The following is a 14571-nucleotide window of genomic DNA, read 5'->3' as shown; positions in this document are numbered from 1 at the left end:
AAAGATGGCTCATTAAATGACAAAAGGATTCATCAATGATGCAATATTTACGTCTAGCCCAGCTAGACATAAATATCCATGTACAATTAACTCCACGCACAAATATTGCGAAAGTACATAAACTTCACAAACTATAATATTCACGTGTGTACTTGACAATGGAAGCACTACTGAAACAGGTTTTCTGTGCGAAATATAACACCACTATTAGCAGCTAACTTGAAAGATTCAATTCATAATGTAGTTGATTTTGTACATCACAAATTGTGAATACATCTCAATTTTTTTCCAAAATTATGCAAAATATTATCAAGCAGATGGGGAAAATGTACTTCTGTACAGGATGGTTATACACTGTCCAGTCACATTAATGTAATGACCTATCACAAGCCTAAATAACCAACTTTTGCAGTGTGGAAAAGTCAATGAGGTTCTGGAAGATATTGACATGTATGTGGAGCCTTGCCAACTACAGTGCCATGGCCACCTGTGCTAAGTTTCAACAGATTCTTCATTGAGTTTAAATCTGTGGAGTCTGGTTGTCAGAGGAGCATGAGAAACTCATCTTGGTGCTCTTTGAACCATGCACATAAATGGTGAGCTGTGTGCCATGTTCTGCTGGTAGATGGCACTGGGCTGAGAAAAAACAAACCACATGTCAGGGTGGACATGGCCTCCAATGATAGACTCATACTTGTGTTCATCCATTGTGACTTCCAAAATGACGAGCTACCCCAGGGAATGCGACAAAAACATTCCCCAGAACAAAATGGTCCCTCCTATGGCCTGGACTCTTCCGACAATTGTTGTAAGGTGTTTGCTTTCAGGTGTTTCAAGCCTTATGCGCCAATGGCGATCTATCCAATGGAGCATAAAATGGGATTCAACTGAGGATGCTATCTGTTGCCACTCAGTGGATGTACAATTGTGGTACTGGCGTGCAAATTCCAGCCTTCGTCATTGATGAACAACATTCCGCATGGGTGCATGAACCAGGCACCTGCTGCAGAGGTGCATATGCACCAACATTTATTGAACAGTAGTTGAGAAAACACTGTTTTACAGCAATGTTGTTGACAACTATGGTTTCCACTTTGATATCATTAATCTTATTCATCAGACCTGACTGTTTTATGCTAAATTTCATCTCCTACACGAAGTAAAGCAATGTCTTATAAGCTCCAGCCTTACGAATGTGACAAATGAGTTACTAACATAATAAGTTTTCTTTTTACCTCAATCAATACTGGTAGAAGTCACATAAAAGAAAACACGAGGAATATCCAAGAAGTTTCAGTATTGCTGGCAATGGTGTCATCACTAGGTGCAACTGTTATAATATAGTAGAAGTAATGGCAGTTGAAACTAGTACAGAAAGATGTGCATTTACCATAGACTTTGAAGTGCTCCAAAACATTTAAATAATGCAAATCAATATAATAATATAATATTTGGCAAAGTGCGAATAGGACTCGTGCTGTGAGGATTTCACCCCCGCCCCACCCCCCCCCCCCCCCCCCACACATACACAGAGGGAGAGAGAGAGCGTGTTCATAGTTGATCTATCCTGGGAATTGAGAATCTTTGTGTACTTTCACATTCACAATAGTAATTTCTGAGCAAAAGGGGTCTTAACAGAAAAACACACAGACAGTCTGATAACAAATTAAAAACAAAATATTATATTTTGTCATGTGATATAACTACTAATTAACAGCTGTGAAACATTGTTGCTTGCCAAATTTAATGATTCTGGGTCAATGGGAAGCAACAGGCTTTAATGAGTGAGTTTGTATCAAAATATGTGAGGCAAATAGCTGTATATTTGAGTGCATTGACTTAGAAGTTTAAATTTGTTACACCACCAGGGGATTGTAGACCTTAGTATGTGACAAATTTCAACTTGATACACCAATCTGTTCCTCAGAAGAAACGAAAGCAAACCTACAGAGTAGTACATCCGAGAGAGAGAGAGAGAGAGAGAGAGAGAGAGAGAGAGAGAGAGAGAGAGAGAGAGAGAAACTGATATGTAGGATCTTTAATATGTCAATTGAAGGCTACTTATCTGAAGGAAAATTTACTTGGAAATGAACGAAGGAAGACTTTAATGTTTAATGTCCTGTTCAATATGAGGTAATCAGAGAAGAGCACACGCTCAGACCGAACAAAGATGGCGGAGCACAACTCTACCACGACCTTTTCAAAGGAACTGTCCTGGAAATCCCTTTAAATAATTTTGGGAAACCAAGGAATTTGTAAGAAAAATGATGCAGGAGAAAAATAACATTCAGTCGTGACATTTATTTACACCCCCAGAACTGAAGACTCCATAACTGTGTGAATGAAGTGCAGACATAGACCTGACCTTTAAACTGGTCCCAAGTATGGCAATTTATAACAAAACCCCACAATTAGTGTGTAATTTCCTCAATTTTTTTCACAACTAATGGGGGTGGTTTTTTTTCCTTCTCCATTTTTTTCCAGTTCACATGTTTTCCATAACAATTAAGATCAAGACATCTCCTAGTGAAATGCTTCTATTATTAGCAGCTCATAAAAAATAAAAAATAAGAGCCAGATAACAAGAAAGCCCATCACTTTTATGTATTTATTGTTCCAAGCTATTCTTCCCTGTGCAAGCCTCTTCATCTCTGAATAACTACAGCAACCAACATCCTTCTGAATCTGCTTACTGTGTTCATCTCTTTGTCTCCCTCTATGACCTTTGGTCCCCCTTCAATACTAAATTGATCCCTTGATGCCTCAGAATGTGTCCTGCCAACTGATCCATTCTTTTAGTCAAGTTGTGCCACAAATTTCTTTTCTCCCTAATTCTATTTAGTACCTCCTCATTAGTTATATGATTTACCCATATAATTTTCCATTCATGTGCAGCACCACATTTTATAACCTTCTATTTTCTTGTCTAAACTGTTAACTGCCCATGTTTCATTTCCATACATGGCTACACTCCTTAGAAATACCTTTTGAAAATACTTCTTGACACTCAAATCAACATTCAGTGTTAACAAATTTCTCTTCTTTAGAAATGCTTTTCTTGCCACTGCCAGTCCTCTCCCACCTACTACTTTGTCTTCTTTCCTAGACCAATTCCCTCAGAATCATCTGATTTAATTCAATGACATTCCATTATACATATTTTGATTTTGCTAATGTTCATCTTATATCCTCCCTTCATGACACTGTCCATTCTATTCAGCTGCTCCTATAAGTCTTCTGCTGTCTCTGACAGAGTTACAATGGCTTTGGCAAACCTCAAAGTTTTTATTTTTCTTATGAACTTTAATTCCTACTCCAATTTTTCTTTGGTTTCCTTTACTGCTTGCTCAATGTACAGATTGAATAACAATGCAGATAGGCTAAAACCCTGTCTCACTCCCTTCTCAAGCACTGATTCCCTTTCATCTCGCTTGACTCTTAACTCCAATCTGATTTCTGTACAAGTTGTAAATAGCCTTTCACTCCCTGTATTTTACCTCTGCTACCTTCAGAATTTAAAAGAGAATATTCCAGTCAACACTGTCAAAATCTCCTAAGAAAGGTTCAGTAGAGCTTCGCATTTTCATATATTTCTCCAGAATCCAAACTGACCTTCCCCAAGGTTGGCTCCTACCAGGTCTTCCATTCTTCTGTAAAGAATTCGAGTTTGTATTTGGCAACCATGACTTATTAAACTGATAGTTCGATAACACTCGCACCTGTTAGCACCTGCTTTCCTTGGAATTGGAATCATTCTTCTCGAAGCCTGAGAGTATTTCCACCATCTCATACATCTTGCATATCAGATGGAAGAGTTTTGTCAAGGTCGGCTCTCTCAAGGCTACTAATGGTCCCCCTGGAATGTCTTCTACTACTGGGGCCTTGTTTTTATAAATAGATGCAAATAATGTCCTGCTATGACACTGATTAGGAAACATGAGTTTTAACTTTATGTTAAAGTGAAATACCATTTATGCACAAACGTAACATATGCATTATTTTACTGACTTGAGGAAGGACTACTCAAATTAATGAGCTTTTATGTATAGTGTCCCAAGAACAAATCACTTCACATCTGAGCAAAATTAATGATAACCAAAGTACAGAAATCACAAATAATATGTAATTTCACAGGTCATCTGAAGATGAACACATTTAAGTTTTAAGTGGTGTTTTAAAAGTGCCTCAGTATGGCCAATGTGATGACATGCAAAGAGGAAATGTGGGTAAATACCATCAGTTGACCAACTGCACTGACAGGAAGTAAAATAAATGGAAACACTGAATATAAAACAACAGGAAATTACAAGTGAAGTAGTTATATTCATTTATTTTAAGGAGGTCAAACAGGACACGCAATAAACAAGTGAGGGGAGGAGGGTGGGAAAAGATTGGAATGATGAGGAAGGAGGGAGAGCAAATAAGTATAGGCAACGACAGTTAAGTTCAAGAGAACATCATGAAACTGAAGACACTGTCCAAAATGGATGGGCAAAAGTTGACATTACTTTGCATTACAGAACTGAACCATTTCACAGTCATCAATTAACAATGGACTACCCATGAAATCACATATTTTATGGTGAACAGCTACAGAATTCATCAAGAATCTGTTCATTCATCAACTAAAGAGAGAGATGATACAAGAAAGTAGTTGTGGGCCACTGAGAGGTTTATTATAATAAATTAGTTACGTGCAATTTGTAACCAACAATATTTTGTCAAACTTGTCTATTTTGACAAAGGTCTTTCCAATCCCAGAAAATTACTCTAAAAATTTAAGAGCATAGATTTCAATACAAGCCTCGAAAAATATGGCTTCCTCTAAAATAGGACTTGTTAATGACTAACTTAAAAATATGGCCTTAAAGAAAAGAACTTAAACAATTGTTCTCCCACTGTACGGTTCACAAATTAAAGGGTGAAAGTGATTCAGGTACACAAAGTACCCACTGCCACACACTGCACTGTGGTTAGTGGAGTATAAATGTAAATGTACAAATTTTAATAATTCAAGTGCGCTACCAAAGAAAATAAAAGTCATGGGACACCACCTAATATCATGTTGGACTTCCTTTTGCCTGGGGTAGCGCAGCAACTTTATGTGGCATGGGCTCAACTTGTCGTTGGAAGCCCCTGTGGAAATACTCAGCCATACTGCCTCTATAGCCATCTGTAATTGTGAAAATGCTGCCAGTGCAGGATTTTGTGCATTAACTGACCTCTCAATTATGTCCCATAAATGTTCAACACTATTCATGTCAGGCAATCTGAGTGGCCAAATCATTCACTCAAATTGGCCAGATGTTCTCCAAACCAGTCGTGAACAGTTGTGGTCTGGTGATATGGCGCATCATCACAAATAAAAATTCCATCATTGCCTGGGAACTAGAAGTATGTGAGCAGCTGCAAATGGTCTCCAAGTAGCCGAACATAACCATTTCCAGTGAAGGACCCAGTCCATTCCAAGTAAACAGCCCACATCATTATGCAGCCACTACCAGCTTGCACAGTGCCTTGTTGACAACTTAGCTCCATGGTTTTGTGTGATCTGTGCCACACCTGAAGCCTACCATCAGCTATTATAAATTGGGACTCATCTGACCAGACCATGCTTTTCCAGTCACCTAGGCTCCAACCAATATGGTCATGAACCCAGGAGAGGTGCTGCACGCAATGTCGTGATGTTAGAAAAGCACAGACATTGGTTGTCTACTGCCATACACCACTGTCCTAATGGATATGTTTGTTGGTCTCACATTGATTTCTACAGTTATTTCATGCAGCGTTGCTTGGCTGTTACACTGACAACTCTACACAAAAGCCACTACTCTTGGCCATTAAATGAAGGCTGTTGGCCCCTGCACTGTCCATGGTGAGAGATAATGTCGTAAATTTGGTATTCTCTACACACTCTTCACACTGTGAGTCTTCAAATATTTTTCAATTCCCTCATGATTTCCAAAATGGAATGTCCGATGCATTTAGCTCCACCTACCGTTACATGTTCAAAATCTGTTAATTTCCGTCATACGGTCAAAATCACACTGGAAACCTTTCCACATGAACCACCTAAGTACCAATGGCACCTCTGCAAATGCACTGTTATTTTATACATTGTGTATTAGATACTAGTGCCATTTGCATTTGTGTACATTGCTATGCCATGACTTTTGTCACCTCAGTGTATGAGGTGCACACCCTTTTTTTCTTGCTTTTTCATGTTTGACTACCATAACCTAATAAAATATTTATTGAACAATTAGTTTTGATAATTAGTAATTTTTTTACTCAAGTTTTTCATGAAACTGATAAGACCTGCATGGTAATGACTCATATACAGGCACTTCAGTATATGCACAGGATATATCGTGTTACACACATCCTGAGGCTATCGTGATATTACTGTGTTCTTTGCACATGTGATGACATTCTTCTTTTGTTGATATGTAGGTTGATCTAAGAACAGTTGAGAGACTGAAATAAGTCGTTCAACAACTGTCATATTTGTTAACATAGAATGGTGGTCCACATGCTGTGCACCATCTTGCAATTAGTAAAATATTCTTAAGCTTTCCGCTGACGTGGTTAGACATGGCCAGGCAAAAGATTCTCCCACATACATGATCCAGGGATTTAATGTAGAGATTGCAGCTCACTGAATACAAAAATGGAAGTAGAAATAAACTCTCACTTTTGGCGCAAATGGCTCTGAGCACTATGGGACTCAACTTCTGAGGTCATCAGGCCCCTAGAACTACTTAAACTTAACTAACCTAAGGACATCACAAACATCCATGCCCGAGGCAGGATTCGAACCTGTGACCATAGCGGTTGCACGGTTCCAGACTGAAGCGCCTAGAACCGCTCGGCCTCTCTGGCCAGCTCTTACTTGCGGTTATTCATGAAAGTAGTAATTAGTAAATCCATGTGCTATGATCTGAAGTGTGGACAATGCCGCAAGTACAACATATAAAATGGCGAGTTTTGTCAGCAGAAAATACTAGTACCAGCAAGGAGTCGTTTTAACGGATACAGAGCTTCGAAAAAAGAAGACAGTTCTAGGAACTTGTAAGTAAGTTTCAAACAGATATGAATTTAGTTAGCAAACCTACATTAATGCAAAAGGAGCAGTACAGATAACAAAAATCATTGCTTTCTCTACCTGAAAGTTGGTTTGGATACGGCAGTGCATTACCAGGCGTGGTCCAACTGGGGGTGGTACGCCCTCGCCTTTCTTGAATTAATGTACCTAGCCAGATATTGAGCGAAACAATTTAATGTGGACTCAGCTATGATGAAACTTACATATACAAATCACTGCCACAGGTGAAAGAAATGTGAACAACAACAATCACCTTAGATAACTCCAAACCATTGGAGGTGTGCAGTATGGCCAGTGTGTCACTTTACACTGTAATTAAATATGTGTGACAGTGTAAGACGATACAATATTTATGATTTGAACCATCCACCCAAACAACTGATATTGCAACAGTCCTCTTCAAATGAATTGCACAATGACTGCTATGTAACTGCTCAGGGAGGAGTATAAAGTCAGTACAGTGAGTAATTCATTGTTTGCCTTTCTGTGTTTAGTGAAGAACAAAGGCAGATAGCACAATGACTTTACTTTGGAGCAGCACTTAGTGATAAGTGTGTGGGTCCAAGAAAGGAATCACAACTACGAAAATATGATACATATGACAGGACAGGTTTCGTGAAAGGTTCGGTAAGGAACCACCAAGTAATTAGACTTTGATCAATTGGGAGAAAGAAGCTCTTCACTTGGGAAATATTTCAGATGCCCTCTGTTCTGATCATCAATCAATCCAAAGACAAACATCAGTGATGTGGTCAACTTGCAAGCCAGGCAGATAGCGTATAATTCCAAGTCTAAATATACTTTATGGCCATCCTATAGTCTTAATTGTTCCCGTGTGTTTACATGCCCTCAAAAATCCCAGTATTAAAATTAGTGACACAAAATGATTTTGTATGTGTAATTGCACCAAAAAATACCTACATAAACATAACTCTAAACTTGTTTCCCCGAGTATAAATGTTACACCAAGCTAAAATAAGTAGGTCTACCATAAGAGAGAGAGAGAGAGAGAGAGAGAGAGAGAGAGAGAGAGAGAGAGAGAGAGAGAGAGAGAGAGAGAGAGAGAGATATTATTATTATTATTATTAAAGCCAAGCACTTCAAATGGGGTGTTTTGTGCATAACTTTACATAGTGCCATGAAACAGACTTTACTGCGACTGATTTACATTATATTTTTACGATTTCTTATCTGATCTTTATTCTTTTCAATAGAATAGACTTCTGGATAGAAAAAGATCATAAAATGCCCTAGTGTTAAGTGTGCATGCATGTAAAAGTTCACATTTTAATTCAAGGGTCCTACTGAAAGCTGCAATTAACTGTTTTCTTTGCAGGCAGTATGTGGTAACAATCTAATCTGGTAGAGAAAAATAAAGGGAATAAATAGCTTCAAGCTAAACTTCACTGTTGCTTGTATGTGCATAACAGTTAAAAAATGGCCACTGAGAGAAAATAACTTCCAGTAACATACATTATCTGTAATGATCTACAATAGAAATTCTTTTATATATGCCTAGACACATTGTGGGCATAACTGCAGGTAAGTCTAACGTAAAGAGCTGGAAAAAACGAAGGCAGGAAACAATGACATACATGAAGGATCAATATCACATGTGTATGGTTTTAAATAAGTGGCTGGAATGGATTAACAAAACTGATTAATGCTAACAAGCATATTTTTACATGCAAATAGTTTTTTAAAGAATTCAAATAACACAGCAGTTAACATACGAGGGACCAACGCTAGAACATTACACAATATTTTACCAAAGTGCCACAGTTTGACCGATGACAATTCAACAAATATGATTGGGAAAGTGTACTGTCCAAAATCCCTTACTGCTTGCTTGGCTTTCTTCAGAGGACAATATGGAAGCTATCACCACATGGAACAATAGTTTCCTGGATCTTCCAACCACTCATGAATAGAATTAAGAGGGGAAGGCAAATAATAATGAATCCAATTGATCTGTCATACATGCTTTATGAGTGTGAAAGTACAAATATAGAAAATCTTATTGTTTATTAAATAGCAATGCCCATAGGTCTATTTCAGGTGAATGTGTTAACCAACATTTATGTGATTATATTGCATACAGCTTCACATTTCCTGATAAAGAGAGCTGTCATACACGGAATTCTAAACTAGTGTACATTAATAATCTAACAGATTACTAGTACAGGGTCAGGTAACAGCAGTTTAGACAAGTCTAGCATCCCTGGCACTTGCCACAGTGAATTTACAGCCAGCTGAATGCAGGAATGCAGTCTTTTACAACTTCTGCTTGACTCAAAAGATTGGGGGGGGGGGGGGGGAGGTGAGGGGAGGGAGAGGAATTATCACAAAAGGAACTTGCACCCTGCCTTGCCAAAGAGACACATGCATCAATTTAGTATTAGCCTGAAGAGCCCCACAACATGTAATGGGTACTGAGTACTATCAAGTGTAACCAGACAGATTTGCTGTGAAATCTCAAAAATTACTCAGCTTGAAACTAACACAAAGTGCACCTCCAGGACAGACCCTTGGCTGTACTCATACAATAGCAACATTGAAGACTAATGGTGGTGGCATGAAGTATATGGTTAATTGCTCTCACCAATCCTTCATAAGATGGTTAATGCTGTACACTGATAAAACAGTCAACCAGATTACATCTTAAAGAACTGAGCACAATCTTACAATGGCATATCTGTTATCAGCAACTTGTTTGACAGTGGTCAGAATCAGGTACCTATGGCAATTTTAATTTACAGAGAACATACATCAATTTTAGTATACAATACCAATATGGCTGAAATCTGTTGTACACATCAATTTGTACTTCAACACTCCTTGTTTCAACTGAACAGTGGTAGTGGCACAACATGTGATAACTTTTTGTACAGGTCATGACAGCTATCTTGGCAAACCTCATGAAAATGGAACTGAAAATTTTTCATATTTATGGACAGAAATTGGGGTGGTTGGTGATATAATCAAGCAGGAGGACTTAGTAAGATCACACAATCAGTAAACAATAATCATGATTAGTAAGCTTATGGCCATAATTCTCAATAATGTCAACGCCTGATGCAAATATGATAATGTCCTACAGCTTATTTACTTGATATACTCTGTAACCTATTAAAATGCACAAGTTTTTGTTAAGAAGAAAAAAAAAAACACCTTTTACTTTCACATTCAATGTAAATTGTCCATAAACAGACAAAAAAATTTGATATTTTACTAATTTCAATAACATCTATACATGAGCTATAGTAAAAAATTACATATGCAGAGAGAAGTACTGAAATGTGAAACACTATGAAGACAAAGTTTAGCAGCAGTCACAATAAAAAGACGTTAAACTGGCAAAGGGAATTAAAAGTCAAAATAAAACAAAATATGTTCATATTTGAACTTTTGGAACATAATACTAGACATCAAGTAAAATGAGCAAATAAATACCAACAGGGCCTTTGTACCATAAATCGAACAAATTAAGTAAAACCAAAAAGCAAAGCTGTTGAGTATAAACAAAACGTATTTAAATTCATACCACAATCAATGCCATAAGAAATAAATACCATTTTTTTCATATGACATGATATTTGTTTTTATAGTTATATGTTTCACAATCGTGTTTCAGTGTTTATCTTACAGAACAAATAATTAAAACACAGGCTAATAATCATATTTAAGCTATCTCTATTATGAGTAATTCTACAGGAAAATGTTCTACTGTTTTCTGGTGGCAGAGATGGGTGTTTACTACCTATGTCAACAAACTACAAAAACACATGATATGTAATCATTTATCCTTTCACTGTCTGGCTCTTCAACATATAATATTTGCTACCTTCTTATTTTACTTCGCTTTTTAAATAATAAAAAAAGACTAACACATTATACAAACAGTTACAATCATTAAACAGGACACAACTCGATGGCACACACCGACAGTCAGTACAATAACACCAAGGTAGAGCACAGAAGCAATAACTGAGGAACAATAAGAACGAATCCATGGACAGATGTTTAAATTTGAAACATAAGTAGCTGAATATTACTTGTCAATGGCAGGTGAATTGTACAAATTTTAATATGGGGGGAATATTCAAAATATATGATAGTTTGCATCAACAAGAGATTCGGGTCATCCAGTTTATAATACAATAGTGCACTTGTGAGTGTCATAAAAGTACCATTTCACCAGGAAATTATCACTTCCAAAATGTTAATGTGTGGTTTTCTTCACCAATGATTAATAACTTTCTCCAAAACTTATAGTTTGACCTTTAGTCTCACTTGGACTTAGATCTTGCTCTGTAAGTAGGCCAACTAAATACAAATCTTACTTGTGGACTTAAGAAGCTTATAGTTGGAATTATATAAAATCATATCTGGTCAGATTTAGTGAGCTGAACAATGTTTCTTGATCAGAAAAAATTGTGAATATTATAATTATACAAAACGTTTTTTCTTCAGTTGGTATGGGATAGGAGAACTTGAACTAAGTATGATGTTAATTTACACTGAACTATATACAACAGACATTAGGTAGGTTTAAATTTTTTTTTTACACTTTATATGCAAAATGCTTAAGTAAAACAGCTGTCTTGGAAGAAGGAAAATACTCTTTATGTAAACATTCTGAATTTGTTTGCGTAATAGTAAACAACTTATTCCACAGTGTAAACTAATACGAGCAACTGACACTTAATGTATTTTAGATTTTTAATACATGTTATGACTTTAGCAGTACACATACAAATACACAAAAATGTTTTGGAAAGGGTGGTGATGGCTGAAATGTCAGTGTCAATGTATTGTTTACTACACACACAAGCAACACTGCAATTTAATCAATGTATATAAATAATTACTGCATTAAGACACTGACTCTCAAAGAACGAGGATATTTTCGGACTTTAACACATTTTCTAAAATTCTTTCTCGACAAAATCAACTATAATTGCTGAATTCATTTTTAATGATGGAACTTAAGGCAATACGGGTTTTCGAAAGTGCTTGTGTACTCTAGTAAATATTGTACACTCGCAGTAGTATAATTATTGGTGGTTAAAATAAAATAAAACCAGTACTAGCTCACCTGTTGGGTGAGTGGGGGGTATTGCCATCCCTGAGCAGTGGCTAATTACATCTTGTCGATCTTCTGTTGCCGGGCAAGGGACGCAGGCCTAAACAGTGACAAAATACTGTGTCAACATTGTGTATTCATCTCAAACCTGCACGCTATCCTATTGAAATGTTACACTCCTAACCTCTTAAAACATAAACATCACTGAATTTCGTAGCACATAAATAGAGTTTACCGCTTTGGTATACATTTAGTTGTTTCTAACCTGGATTGGAGGCTTCACGTAAAGCAGGCCAATGCCCACTGGCTGTTTGGCAGCGAAAATTTTGTCTTCTTCGTCTTGAAGCTTCAATAAAATATTAACAAGCACTGATTTTTGTTCGTAGGTGAATGCAGGGTGATTAGCCGCTAACGTATACAGTAGTAAAAGTTCATCAAAAGGATTTTCATCAGCACTGTCCGTATTTAAATTAAGATCACTAAAATCTAAGCTCGCTAAAATTTTGTACAGGCCATTAGAACATGCATGATTTGAGGACTGTAAAAGAGATAGGTACAACGTTAATTTCCTTTGTGTCCGTTTATCACTAATACACTGCAAGTCCGCAAGCTCGGCGACGTTATTCGCTCGTGTTTCTGTTTCCCTTAAATCATGGAAATCTCTCTTTCCAAGTTCCTCCAGACATGTGCCAAGATACCTCAGTTCGAATGGAAGGCACATATTCAGCAAACTGCACATCACATCAATACGTTTGTGACCACGTAATTCTTTAAACCATGACACAACGTCTTCCTTACACACCATTTCCAGAAACCATTGATACAATTTAGTTTAATTCTGCTGTGAATCAAGGATTTTAGAAGTATTAGCACACGACACTATGAAGCCAGAATTCTCCCAAAATCCCCATTTAGCAGCGGGCTTGGTATCGATACGCATTCGAGTGCAAGGATAGTTGCGTTTGAGAGATCGACTTTGCGCGCTCGTTTTGAATTGCGTACGGAAGAAAGTCGATCTAATTGACTTTGCGCTCTGTAGAAACAAATCTATTTCAGTTAACGATTTCCTGATTGTCTTTACCGAAAACAAAATTCGTATTTCGTCCATCCGCATAAATATGTCAGAAAAACTGATCGAAATACATTTTCACGCATACCATACGTGAGCTGTTCCTGTTTTATTTTATTTTTTATTGGTTCCATTCGACATAACACTATAAGACAAGTGTGATACATCCCAGAAATAATATATAATAATATATAACTTTGTAAAACAGATAGAAGTAGAAGATTAGACGAGAGCAAGGCAAGAAGTCCTTTCGGTTCATGAAAAGAGCTTCCGTGAACTGTCAGGCGCTAAAATGAACTACAAAGTGAATATTAGAGTATGTGGAGACAAGTGCTCCTTCAATCAGAATACCTCCACTCTACTTAAATATCTGTATTTACACTGTGTAAAATTTACTTCCTGATTAACGAAAAACTAGAAACTCAGGAATATTGTTTTCAGTATACAAGATATCTGTTTTTTCAACATCCATTTAAGGCTGAAATTGTTTGAGTAGAATCAGCAGACAGACAGGAAAAGCAAAAGTTTACTAAAACACGAGCGAAAATAAACTGATTTCAACACATTATACAGAACAATTTTACATTTGCACAGATTTTTTTTCGATCTTAAAAATGAGAACTAACTTGCTGTTTTAAGGGATGGTTTCCTTTTACCTCTCTCTCTCTCTCTCTCTCTCTCTCTCTCTCTTTCTCTCTCTCTCTCTCTCACACACACACACACACACATCGAATTCAGTGACTTACAGATTTAAAGAGAACCTTCATGGCTATTACTAATGACTGAAAAATCACGATACTGCAGAACTGTCTATTATTTGTAAATAATTTGGTTGTTCTGTTTCACACTTCCAAATACCACCAGAAAGAAGGAGAATTCAACTAAATCATTTTTCAGGTAAAGCAGACTAGTGCTAAATGAAGACACTTAGGAGCATGAAATGTTCTCTGACCTTTGGGTCAAATATAGTTATTAAAGTGAAGCAGTATAGTAATACGTTTGTACAAGATCAAGTGATTATACTGAATGTTCATATTACACTTGTGAATCAGACGTTGAGATATAAGAAAACATTCAGGTTAGTTTAGCTGTAATCGGTTAACGGAGAACGAAGGATGTACGGAACACTCTACGGAGAGTTATCGAGGGAGATAGTACTGATGTACGAGTATTCAGGAAAAGCGGGGTTCAAATTCCCATCGCACCATCGTGACGTACGTTCTTCATACTTTCCTTGCTCCCACGTGAATACTAGTGTGATATCTACATCACAACCCACATATTCCATCATCCACCAAACGTTGCATGTCG

General features: G+C 37.0%; 1 protein-coding gene across 2 annotated transcripts in view; it reads right to left on the bottom strand.

Moving 5' to 3' along the window:
- LOC126333873 (atrophin-1) overlaps nt 1-13155 on the bottom strand; it is a 64979-nt gene extending 51824 nt beyond the window's left edge. Inside the window, exons 1-2 of one of the 2 annotated variants that reach the window (XM_049996776.1) lie at nt 12457-13155; nt 12204-12291 (exon numbers count right to left, since the gene is read on the bottom strand). In XM_049996776.1, coding sequence (XP_049852733.1) covers nt 12204-12291; nt 12457-12996 — 628 coding nt within the window. In that variant the 5' untranslated portion in view covers nt 12997-13155. The remainder of the gene's footprint in view (nt 1-12203; nt 12292-12456) is intronic. The other variant, XM_049996775.1, reaches the window with a different exon arrangement.
- Nucleotides 13156-14571: the final 1416 nt, after the last annotated feature.

This window comes from Schistocerca gregaria, chromosome 2 (genome assembly GCF_023897955.1).
Source record: "Schistocerca gregaria isolate iqSchGreg1 chromosome 2, iqSchGreg1.2, whole genome shotgun sequence".
Taxonomy (NCBI): Eukaryota; Metazoa; Arthropoda; class Insecta; order Orthoptera; family Acrididae; genus Schistocerca; species Schistocerca gregaria.
Note: the sequence above shows the minus strand (reverse complement) of the source record. Positions and strands in the feature narration are given on the sequence as shown.